Source organism: Etheostoma spectabile, chromosome 6 (assembly GCF_008692095.1).
Source record: "Etheostoma spectabile isolate EspeVRDwgs_2016 chromosome 6, UIUC_Espe_1.0, whole genome shotgun sequence".
In the NCBI taxonomy this organism is placed as follows: Eukaryota; Metazoa; Chordata; class Actinopteri; order Perciformes; family Percidae; genus Etheostoma; species Etheostoma spectabile.
In genome coordinates, this window is record NC_045738.1 from 6,950,909 (window position 1) to 6,963,997 (window position 13,089).

Here is a 13,089-nt window from a genome sequence, read left to right on the forward strand (position 1 = left end):
CAACAACTCAGTTGTCTAGTTGCTGCTACACATTGGATCTAAGGTGCTGAATATTTTTCAGTTAAAAGAAACAAAAGAACTGTACTGCTGGTGGGGTTTTATGTATCATGTCTATTCTTGTTTTCTCCCAATGGCTGTTTTTCCAATCACAGTGAAAATTTGCTTCTAGTGGATGATTTACCTTGCCTTAATAACCAAAACAATTATAATTAAGCCAGCCATTCAAATTAATAGCACTATGACTTCATCAATAGTTTGACCTACATAATAAAAGTTAAACTGCGGGCTCTTTTCTTAGTCACTTCAAATACGATTTACATGTTTTAAAACAATAAATAATGGACATTTATGTGCTTCTATTACTAACTCATTAAACCCTGAGGTTCACATCATAGTTAGGGGGTGAATGTCCAACTATTGACAAACTCGGTCCTCCTGTGATGCCAGTTAAACTACATATTAATTTGGCCGGTCTATTTTACTGTTATATTTTACCGGAGATATTGACTAGAGTGAACAATGCATGTCCATATTCCACAGTAGGGCAACAGGATCAAGCCAATGTGCATGACCGATCCTAAGTTTTCATAAATACTTTAAGCTATCTTCATCAACCGTTTGATCCAAGACATAACAGGGAAAAAATTGTTTTAAAAACACTGGTTAAAAATAAATCACAGCTCGTGAATGATGTACGTTGCAGTATTATCCTCTTGCTTGCTGCTCAGACTGCACATCTAACATTTTCTTGATTATTTGTCCCTGAAAATGTCTAAATAAATAACTGTCTCTGAAAGGCACTCTGAGAGTGCAGGTCATAGTTTCTAGAAGATAAACAACTACTAACTCGGAGATTTGCTCACCTGTACACCTGCCTTCCTCATCGTCTGTCCATCAGTGAGAATAGTTTCACCACTATGGAATACATTTGTTTACACTTACAAATGAGAATTATTCTGAAACTATAATCCCCGCAGTAACACCAACTGTTGACTTTTCTTGATAAATCCTTATCCAGTCAACTAGCAGACATTTGACAGCTTTAGATGCTCATCTGGCTGGATGTGTCCACTTGATTAGATATCTTAAAACACTGTGCTACTGTTGATTTGCTGGTTAAACGGTTTGAGTATTTGTTCAGATGTCGTGGTTCATCAGTGTCAAGGATTTCCATTCCATTGATACCCAACTCTTACATCCATGTGCAATTGTTCCTTATTTGAGCACCTTCTCGAGCAAAATGAAGAAAAAAAAAAACTACTACAGTATATATAACAGAATAACCCTATAAAGCCATCTATTCAACAGATGAATGTCTTTAATTTTCTCTAAAGCTGCAGGGCTGACACTAAACCACAGCGCGTTTTAGTGTCTGTACCACACTTCTTGCCCTTTGGATTCAGTCAAGGCCACTGCGATTGAGCATACACTGCCAACTCTTTTTGATGCCCTCCACCGTAAAAAACGCTTTTGCACAGTTTGTTTGTATGCATGTCACGTTCAAAGGTGATTGTGAGTAAGCTTCGGAGTGCATGTCATTGATTTTATTCAGCATCCAAAGCTTAGTGGTTTGGATGCAGCTCTCCATTTCTTGCTCTCTGACCGTTAGTTCTAATTAAAAACCTTTAATCCATTCTCTTCAGGAAGCCTATGTATCAAACGCATAAAGGAGGTCAACTCATTGAAGCTAGGGATTTCAGTGCCAAGCCAGATGGAGTGGTTGCCAGTGGGGAGTAGGAATTGGAGGGGCAGTGAAAGGGCTCCCAGACTTCCTATGTGTCCACCTCACACCTGCATCTCTGAACCACTGGACAAGCCAAGAGCATTTGCCTCCTCTGTTTGTCAAACCATTCTTCAGTGTCCTCCTCACTGTGCAGACAGAGGATGAAAAGTGTATTTTACAGTGTTTGCACATGCAGCTGATTACGTCTTTGCATGATAATACAATGCCAATTGGCCAATGTTGAACAGCACTCACATGATTTTCGGTTGACTCGGATCGTCTCCTCTCCCGAGGTTGCGTCCGCTGGCTGGGCCCCTGAGTGCTGACCTAACAATCCTTTCCATGATCTCATCAGCTGTATCATCTGTGCAGTTAATTGGGTCCGATGGCAGAGCACCATGGGGGAACACACCTAAAAAAGTAGATTTAAGACAGGTTTTAAGAAATCTCCACAGTCTACAGCCACCAAAGTCATAGTATAGTATGTCATAAAAAGGCATAGTATAAAATGCCACAAAAGGTCATAAAAGTTATAGTATTCATAGAAAGTCATAGAATAGTATGTCATAATAAATCATAGCATAGTATGTCACCAAAAGTCATATAGCATTTCATAAAAAGCCATAGTTTAAATGTCTAAAACAGTGATAAAAAGTCCATAGTATAGCATGTCTAAAAAGGGGATGAACAAAAGTCATATCATAGCATGTCGAAAAAGTAATAGTATCGCATGTTGCAAACATATGAAAAGTCATAGATAGCATGTCGAAAAGTGATAAAAAGTCAAGTGGAGATGTCGAAAAATTATGAATTATGAAAAAGTCAGATCCTGTAGAGTGGCTGTGAGAGTTATGGGGTGAGGGGGTCCTAAATCTGAGGCCATGGTTCTCAGCGAAACAATGGTGCCTTCTTCATGGTAGAGAATGAGTCTTTACTCCAAGTGAAGGGAGTTAAATACCTTGGGTCTTCTTCGCAAGTGAGGGACACATAGAGCGGGAGATTGGTCAGAGATTAGAGCACAGTCGGTATTACATTCCTTTATCGCACCTGTTGTGCGAAAAGAGAGCTGAGCCAGAAGGCAAAGCTCTCGATCTACCAGGTCAGGTTTCGTTCCACCCTCGCCTATGGTCATGAAGGCTGGTCATGATCGAAGAAACGAGATCCAGGCTACAAGCGGCCGAAATGGGTTTCGTCAGGAGGGTGGCTGGCATCTCCCTTAGAGATAGGTGTGAAATCTCAGTCATCCGTGGGGAGCTCGAGTGCGGCCGCTGCTCCTTCGCGTCGAAAGAGGCCAGTTGAGGTGGTTCAGGTATCTGGTAAGGATGCCTCCTGGGAGAAGGCCTCGGGGAGGATCCAGGACTAGGTGGGGATTATTCTCCACCTACTGGGAACCCTTGGGTCCCTCATCTGAATGTTATGTGGATGGGAAAGGGAAGTTTGGGGTCCCCTACTGGAGCTGCTGCCCCCCCAACCCGATAACCGGATGTGATGATGGATGATGGAAAAAGTCAGAAAAGCAATCATCGTATATCACATCAGAAAAACCTATTTAGAAAAATTTGTGGTATTAGGACAAAAAAGTGATTAAAAAAGTACTGCATAGTATGTTAAAGTGGAAAAAGTCATAGTGTAGCATGTCTAAACAAGGATAAAAAGTCTTATGTAGTAGAAAAAGGGATAAAAAGTCATAGTATATCCATGCCAAAAAGTGATAAAATAATGTACAGCATGTAGAAAAAGTGATAAAGATCATATAGTCAAAGAGTCATAGTATAGCATGTCGAAAAGTGACAAAAGTCATAGTATGCACTTTAGAAAAAGTGATACAAAAGTTATAGTATACAGTATGTCGAAAAAAGAAAAAAAAATTATAGTATAGCATTTGGAAAAATGGATCATACATCATAGTATACTAGTAATAAGTGATAACAAAGCATAAAAGTAAAGTGTCAAAGAATGCATGTTGAAAAAGTGTTAAAATGGTCATAGTATTATATATTGAAAAAGTGATACGTCATAATATGCTGTCGAATAGGATAAAAAAGTCATAGTCATAGTGAAAACTGCATTATCTTTTCAAAACAGGTTGGGAAGAGACTGAGAGGACAAAACATTTCCTACATCTAGTGTATTTTTCTTTCCTGTAAATGTCTTGCAACTAATTGCACCCAATAGATTTGAAGACAGTACCTTCTGTCTTCCGTTATTCTCTTATTACTCTAAGCTGACCAGAAGTTATGTTTTGGCATATTGCTCTTCATTCTTTCAGTGACTTGGACCTCAAATTAAATGAAACAATTAGGATTGAACACCCCCATGTGGATTTCCAATCAGTCTCTTTCATGCAAAGCTATCTGACCGTACAGAAATTTAGATTTTTGCACATTTGTCTCTTCACTAAGTATAAACGCCTTTAAAACTTCCAAAACATGTAAGATAATATAACATATAATATAGCATGTAAAAAAGTGTAAAGGGTCAGATAGCATGTTTGTAAAAATGATCAAAAATCATAGTAGTATGTCAAAAAAAGTGTAGTATAGAATTCAAAAAGGATAAAAAAAATTGGTAGTATAGCATCTCAAAAAGTGATGAAAAAGTCCATAGTCCGTATGTTTGAGAAAGATGATCTAAAAGTCATAAATAGCATGTCGCAAAAGTAGTATAGTATGTCAAAAAGTGATCATAGTATAGTAATGTTGAAAAGTCCAGTATGGTATGTCAAAAAAGTCATTATATAGCATGTTAAGTCAAGAAAAAAAAGTTCAGAATCGGTATAGTGTGTCAAAAACAGCATATAATCTTTATGCAAAACACAGGTTGGAGAAAAGAGCCTGAAATACTATTAGTTATTCTTGGTTTCTGTAAAGAATGTCTGAGCAAGCTAAGTGCTCCTGGGATTCCAATAAGGTAATAATCATGAGAAACTGATCTGTGTCACATACAGGGCAATTGCTATTTGTCGTCATGGTGTGATCGGCACATAAAAGGGGTGATGATAAGTGCATCAAGTGTACAAAAGTATCTCAAACAAACTAAGTTTGAATCACCAACAGAGCCGTGGACATACGAAAGGAGGTTGGATTTGCGGGGCTACAAGCTACTATTCTGTACGTTTATTACGCACAAAATTATCAGTAGAAGTGTGTACCTTGATAAATTCGAAAACAAACTAAGAGATATTTGTTGAACAACCAACCTATGCTTTCACATCTCTATCACACAGCTATTCAACCTGACAATAGTGAATGATATGCATATCGTCTCTTCAGCTAAGCATATAGACGTCAAAACTTCCTGAAACATTAGCTTGAACCCTTAACCTCCTGTCTTCCAATCAAATTTTATCACCCTAAGCAATCTGACTGACACAAAATGATTTTTTAAAAAAAAAAAGTCATAGTTTATGTTCAAAAGTCATAGTAAGTATGTAGCAAAAGTGATAAAAAAGTAATTGAGAGTACGTCAAAAAGTGATAAAAAGTCATAGTTAGTAGTTAAAAAAGTGATAAAAGGTCATAGATATGTATTTAAAAAGTGAAAAAGGTCATAGTATAGTATGTTAAAAGTGATAAAAAAGTCATAGCATAGTATGTCAAAAAGTGCTAAAAACTCAAAAAAGTCATAGTAAGTGTTGAAAAAAGTGATAGTATAGTATGTCAAAAAAAGTGATAAAAAAGTTATAGTATACCACATTGCCATTTTTACAATCACTGAGTATAGGATGTTGAAAAAAATGATAGTATAGCCCGTTGAAAAAAAGGAACAAAAAAGTCATAGTATTGCATATCAAAGAAAGTGTTAAGAATAATCATATATAGTATGCAAAAAGTTACCTCCTGTCTTCCAATCAAAATTTGATCACCCTAATCTATCTGACCTGACAAAAAAAGTGTGTTTTTGAAAAAAAAAAGTCATAGTGTTATAGTCGAAAAAATCATTGTATAGTATGTCAAAAAGTGATAAAAAGGACATGGTATAGTTATGTTGAAAAAAGTGCTAAAAACGCCATAGTACATTATGTCGAAAAAAGTGATGAATAAGTCATAGTATAGTATGTTGAAAAAGTCAAATATAGTATGTCAAAAAAGTGCTAAAAAGTCATAGGACAGCATGTTGAAAAAAGTGATAAAATGTGATAGTTTAGCATGTTGACAAAAATTATGAAAAAGTCCTAATACAGCATGTGTCTAACCTGACAGTAGCTAATGATTTTTGCATATTTGTCTCTTCAGCTAAGCATAAGACTTCAAAACTTCCTAAAACATGTAAGACTTGAACACTACACCGTGCCTTGGTCCAATCAAAATTTTATCACCCTAAGCTATCTGACCTGACACAAATTGTATTTTTTGTAAAAAAAGTCATATTGTTACATGTCAGAAAAGTTGTAGGTATGCCAAACTATGCCAAAAAAGTGATTAAAAAAAAGTCATGGTATGTATGTCAAAAAAAGTGATAAAAACGTCATAGCATAGCATGTCAAAAACGTTATAGTAAAGTGTTGAAAAAAGTGATAGTATATGTCAAAAAAAGGATAAAAAAGTTATAGTATACCACATTACCATTTTTACAATCACTGAGTATAGGATGTTGAAAAAAGTAACAAAAAGTCATAGTATAGTATGTCAAAAAAGTGCAAAAAAGTCATAGGACAGTAGTTGAAAAAAGTGATAAAATGTGTAAAATTATGAAATGTAGCATGTAAAAAAGTGCTGAAAAAGTGCTAGTATAGGATAGGAAAAAAGAGATGTATAGCATGTTGAAAAAAGTGCTAAAAGTCAAAAAAGTCACAGTAAATTTTGAAAAAAAGTGATACTATAGTATGCCAAAAAAGTGATAAAAAAGTTATAGTATATCACATTACCATTTTAAAAAAGTGATAAAAGATATGTTTCGCATGTTGAAAGAATGTGAATAAATCCTAATATAGCATGTAAAAAGTGCTGAAAAGTGCTAGTATAGGATATGAAAAAAAAGTGATAGTATAGCATATCAAAAAAGTGATAAAAAAGTCGAATAGTATGATGAAAGGTCTAGTATGTATGTCGAAAAAGAGTGATAAAAGTGATAGTATGCATGTCAAAAAAAGTTATCATATTGCATGTCAAAAAACTGTAAAAAACGCATGTGGCCAGGTGACTCGTGACCTGTAGCCCTTTGCTGCATGTCATTTCTACTCTCTCTCCCTTTCATGTCTTCATCTGTCCTGTATAAGGCCTATCATGCCCAAAAACCTGCATTAATAAAGCTTGTCGAAAAAAAAGTGATAAAAAGGCTATAGTATAGCATGCTTTATAAAGTGATAAAAAAGTTAAATTATAGCCTGTAGAAAAAAAGGGAAAAGTCAAAGTATAGAATGTCAAAAAAAGTGAAAAAGTAATGGTATAGTTGTTGAAAAAGTCATAGTAAAGTGACAAAAAAAAAGGCTCCACGTCTTTTTTTAGCCCACTCATTTTTGTTCTGGCCGCTCAAAATACTTTCTGCCTATGCCACTGGTATAGTTGTCAAAAAAATGTGATTAAAAAGTCATAGTATAGCATGTCGAAAAAAAATGGGAAGAGAGTCAAAGTATAGTATCAAAAACTGTGTATATTGCCATCCTCACGCTGTGGTCTGCTGGAGGGGGGGCAGCTCGGACCGGGACAGGAGCAGACTCAATAGACTGATCAGGAGAGCGAGCTCTGTCCTGGACTGTCCTCTGGACCCCATAGAGAAAGTAGGGGAGAGGAGGATGTAGCCAAGCTGACATCCACTGGACAACACCTCTCACCCCCTACATGACACTGTGGGGTCCCTGAGCAGCTCCTTCAGCAGCAGACTGATAACCCACGGTGTAAGAAGAGAGGTACCGCAGTCTTCCTCCGGCCGCTGTCAGACTTCTACAACGCCTGCACTACCTGATAGTGTTGTAGTTTCTGTTCCGTTTTTTCTCCATCTATCATCACACACTTTCTGTTTATCTTTAATATTGTTATTTATATTATTTATTACAAGTACTTACTTTTCAATATTTATGGTCTCAGGTTTAATATATTTAAATTATGCTACCGACTCTTGTTTCTTTGCTCATAATACACATTCAACTTAATTTTAACGTCACTTACCCGCAATATTGTTTCTCTTATCATGGCACCGCACTTTAAAATTCCTTTTGTTTGACGGCATTTTACTTACTCAGTCTACCAATTTTCATTGTCTATTTCTTGCCTGTATTTCTTGCCTTGTATTTCTTTCGTGCTTACTTGTTTGTGTGGTTATTGTTTTGTTTTTGTTTTTTTGCTGTTGCTGCTATGCTGCTACTTGTAACACAAATTTCCCCATCGTGGGATAAATAAAGTATAATCTAAAAATTAGAGCGGGAGAGAGACAGGAACACAAGTTGTCTATACTGTATACTGTCTATATTTGTATTCTTCATGTAAAGTTTGTCTAGAACTAACACTCAACCTTCTGATACCTTTCAGTCGGTTTCCGACCACACCACACCACTGAAACGGCTCTTGTCAAAGTCTTTAATGACATCCACCTTAACACAGATAATGGCAAAATTTCAATCTTAGTATTACTTGATCTCAGTGCTGCATTTGACACGGTCGACCACAACATACTACAGACCGATTGGAACTGCGTTGGCCTTTCTTAGTGCTAGTACTAAACTGGTTTGATCCTAACTAAAGAATAGGGATTACTTTGTGTCTATAGGTAATTATGCATCTGAGCGTACAAATATGACGTGCGGAGTTCCGCAAGGCTCCATTCTGGGGCCTCTTCTGTTAACTTCTACATGCTTCCACTGGCTCAGATTATGAGAAAAACAAATAAGTTACCATAGTTAGCGGACGACACAAACAATTTACATACCTTATCGCCAGGGACTATAGTCCATACAAAAACGGACTAAGTGCATTGAACAAATTAACGACTGGATGTGCCAGAACTTTCTGAAATTAAATGAAGGAAAACTGAGGTAGTTGTTTTTGGAAAAAAAGAGGAACGATTAAAAGTCTGCGCTCAGCTTCAACACACAATTTTAAAACAACAGACAAAGCCAGAAATCTTGGTGTAGTCATGGACTCAGACCTGAACTTTAACAGCCACATTAAGACAATAACAAAGTCAACCTACTATCACCCTTAAGAATATATCAAGGTTAAGGACTTATGTGTAAACGGACTTGGAAAAACTGGTCCATGCTTCATCTTCAGTAGACTTGACTACTGTAACGGGGTCTTACAGGTCTCCCTAAAAATCAATCAGACAGCTACAGCTGTTCAGAACGCTGCTGCTCGGAGTCCTCACTAAGACCAGAGACTGGATCACATCACTCCAGTTCTGAAGTCTTACACTGGCTTCCTCAAAGAATTGATTTCAAGTACTCTTGCTAGTTTATAAATCACTTAATGGTTTAGGTCCAAAATACATTTCTGATCTGCTACTACACTATGAACCACCCAGACCTCTCAGGTCATCTGGGACAGTTCTACTTTCTTCCCCAGAGTCAGACTAAAAGGGTGAGCAGCTTTCAGTTTCTATGCTCCTCATATCTGGACAACCTACCAGAACACCTGGTATATCCGCCCGCTGCTACTCTCAGTTCTTTTAAATCAAGGTTGAAGACCTTCCTTTTTGATGCTGCTATTTTTTAAATGACTGCTCATTTCTTTAAATTTCTTATGCTGCACTGTAACTTTTATTCTTGTGTTTTATGTGTCTATTTTTTTTTTTTAACTGTCTGTTCATGTGTTTTACCGGTTTTTAATGCTTATGATTTTTAACTGTTTTTACTTGTGTTTTATCTGTTTAACTGATTTTGTGTAAAGCACTTTGAATTGCCCTGTTGCTGAAATGTGCTATACAAATAAAACTGCCTTGCCTTGCCTTCTGTCTTCCAATCATTGCCTTATTACTCTAAGCCATCTGTCCTGACACAAAAGTTATATGTTTGGCATATTTGTCACTTTCACTTAGCATATTGGACCTCAAAAATTCAAGAAAGATATAAGATTTGAACTGTGAACCTTTGGTCTGCCAGTCATACTCACCCTAATCTAACTGACCTGACACACAAGTTCATGTTTCAGCATATTTGTCTTTTTCACTTAATATCTTGGATTCAAAAGTTAATAGAACATATAGAATTTGAACACCCAACCTTCTGTCTGTTTGGCACATTTGTCTCTTTATCTTAGTATATTGGACCTCACAACTTCCTGAAACATGTATGATTTGAATATTCAACCTTCTGTCTTCCAATCAAAATCTTATCACCTTGAGCTATCTGGCCTGAAAAAGAGGTCATGTTTTTGTAAAAAAGTCATAGTATGGCAAAAAACTGTATAAAGTCATAGTATAGTATGTCTAAAAAAAATCATAGTATAGTATGGCATAAAAAAGTCATAAAATGTTATAGTATAGTATGTCATAAAAAAGTCATAGTATATATGTATATAGTATATAGTTTTCATGTATATTGTATGTATATTGTATCCTAGTATTTCATTTAAATTTGTATTCTGTGCTGTGTGTATGATTTTGCTGCCATAATTTCACATTTTTTCAATACATATCTATCTATCTATCTATATAAATATCTAGTATAGTATGTCATTAAAAAGTCGTAGTACATCATGTCATAGATTAATCACAGTATATCATAAAAAAGTCATAGTATACTATTTCATAAAAAATTATCATCAAAATCAAAAAGTTGTAGAATCGTATGTCACTGATACTTTAAGTCAGAGTATAGTTTTTCATAAAAAAGTCATACAAAAGTCATAGTATAGTATATCATAATAAAAAACATTTTAATGACATAGTATGTCATTAAAAAGTCATACTTATTATACAGGGCCTGTAACAGTGTAACATGTTTGTGAGACTGACCTCGGGTGCTGCTGGCTCTGGTGCGTGTACGGAGGCCTGGCACCGTGGATGTCGTGCTCTCTCCACCCTGCAGGCTGCTCTTTAGTACGGCCTTCATGTTCTCATGTTCAGCTGCATCTTCAGCATACTGGATACCCTGAGACTGGCTGTCCTGTGCGTCTGATGGGCCACCGCCAAATTTACCACTCTGGAAGGGGAGGACACAGGATTACCATATCTGACATTTTATAACTAGGAGATGTTGAAACTCAGCTCCATGCTCTGGCTCTTTTAGTATTTGGGAAGTACCACAAGAAAAATATTTAAATATCAAACTTGTCATACAGGTTAAGCTTTAATAGTTACGCAACACTTTCAAACACTTTCCAGCCAAACATATATATATAATTAGAACAATTAGTCATGTTGAATGGTTGAAAGTTGCACATACACATCTAGTGCTGTTTATTGTGACAAAACAAAAAAATCCCCATGATAATAACGCAGACATGCCGGGTTTAAGAGTACAGCTTTACTTTTCTGAGGTCTATTCATTTCTACCAGGAAGTAGATGCAACTCCTCCTAGTAAAATTGTCTAAACACTGCAGTCGACAGCATGCTGACACCTCCTTTTCTCTCCTTTTCATCACCTTCAAGCTTCCTCCTTCATGTCACACGCACACACAGAACCTGACGGTCTGACTGACGACTTGTCCGTTCCTAATCCTCGTAAATACATCCGTTATTGTTCAAAGTTATGACAGCAGTCCGGTTGAATATTAGTCACAACAGAAAGTTCACATGCACTTGTTTACACACAAAGTGACCCCCCTACCTCACTATCATCTTCATCCTCACTCTACAGAGATAAAGGAAATGGAAGAAAAAAGGACAAACGGTGTGTAGTAAATACAGTATACTGCTAGTGTCAAGTCAAAACTTTTCATATACAAAGTGAGAAATATTTAGGAAACTGTTTTTAGGTTTTCAGACTACTGAGTTATCTATTTGTTTTTTACAAAGGCTGTAGCATTTTCTCAAATACTAAAGATGCATACAATCCTTAATTTGTGCCATAAACATTGAATACATTGTTTAATATTTTGAGAAACATGGTTATTTTCTATTTTCGTTAGAGTCAGAGTTAGACAAGAAGTTTGTACTCTGACACCACATATCTGTTTTTTTTTATATTTGTTGGCCATTTTCAGACTTTATTTTTGACAGGACAGCTGAAGACATGAAAGGGGAGAGAGAGGGGGAATGACATGTAGCTAAGGGCCACAGGTCGGAGCCAAACCCGGGCCCGCCGCATCGAAGACCAAACCCCCACACATGGACGCCCGCCCCACCAACCGAGTTATCCAGGCGCCCATGATACCACATATCTGTACAGTAAATATGGACATGGCAGCTTTGCTTAGCATTCAGACTGGGAACCAAAGATTTTGCCTGCCGCCACCTCTAAGGCTCAGCAATTAACACGTTATTATCTTGTTTGTACAAAAGAAAAAAGAAACCGGCAGTCAGATTGTGTTACCTTTGGACAGAGTAAGGTTGTTTGCACCTGCTTTTAGTCTTCTCATCCAACCCTCAACAAGAAAGTGATGTCAAACTATTCCTTTAAATATCAAACTTCTAAGTTATTTTAACCTCCATATACCATAAAAAAAACATTGCAGATACTGTATATACAAGCTTTGGAACAGTGGAGCATATTTGACTGAACATCTTTGTAAGAGTGTGGTTAAGATATGGGCCATGCTTTTTCTCCTTCAGGGACAGCCAAAGGTTTACATTTTCACACAGTGATTGAATTAGGGTACCTTTGAAGAGCGGGGCCCCTGCCAAGGCTCGCTGCGGAGTCCGCTCTAAGCAGCCAACTCCTCTGGGTTTAAGGGATTTTAATCATGCAGGGAGGTGTTTGCTCTGGCCTTTCTTAGCCTGCTTCAGCTACAGAATGAGATACACTAAAAACAATTCCCTGATTGTTGTTACAGTAATCTATACACGTGAATACAGAGGAACTGTGCTGATGTCATTACAAATGTATGCCACGTTTTCAGTTTTCAGAAATGGCCACGTTTGGCACTTTAACCAGATTAAGGCTATAATCAGTATCTAGAGATGGTTCATATTGTCTCATATAATTGAGAAAATACAAACTAAACAAAGAAGATGATCAGAAAATGGAGAAACTGGTGTGTGACCATTGCTCATGGGGAGGAGCACTTACATCTGTTATCATTTTCCCTCTGGTCTTGTTCCTCTCTCTGTGGTTGGCCCTCTTTTGTTTCTGTTGAAGCACGCGCTCTCTTGTTGTGCGATACTCCAGGGCAAATTCACTCAGGATCTTGCTAAATCGATGAATGCTGACCTCACGTATGGCATATATCGGATGGCCCAGGAACAGCAGAAAGGCATGGAACCTGCAGATGTGTAGAGTAACATCACAGAGATCTTTGGGTGGAAGTAAAGTTTGAACATGCTTCAAAAAG

At 37.0% G+C, this 13,089-nt stretch overlaps 1 protein-coding gene across 6 annotated transcripts in view; it reads right to left on the reverse strand.

Moving 5' to 3' along the window:
- Positions 1 to 13,089, reverse strand: part of fhod3b (formin homology 2 domain containing 3b) — a 134,391-nt gene that overhangs the window by 29,454 nt on the left and 91,848 nt on the right. For 5 of the 6 annotated variants that reach the window (XM_032518284.1, XM_032518286.1, XM_032518289.1 and 2 more), the window contains 3 exons: positions 12,828 to 13,020; positions 11,427 to 11,450; positions 10,612 to 10,798 (listed from right to left, as the gene is read on the reverse strand). In XM_032518284.1, coding sequence (XP_032374175.1) covers positions 10,612 to 10,798; positions 11,427 to 11,450; positions 12,828 to 13,020 — 404 coding nt within the window. The remainder of the gene's footprint in view (positions 1 to 10,611; positions 10,799 to 11,426; positions 11,451 to 12,827; positions 13,021 to 13,089) is intronic. The other variant, XM_032518285.1, reaches the window with a different exon arrangement.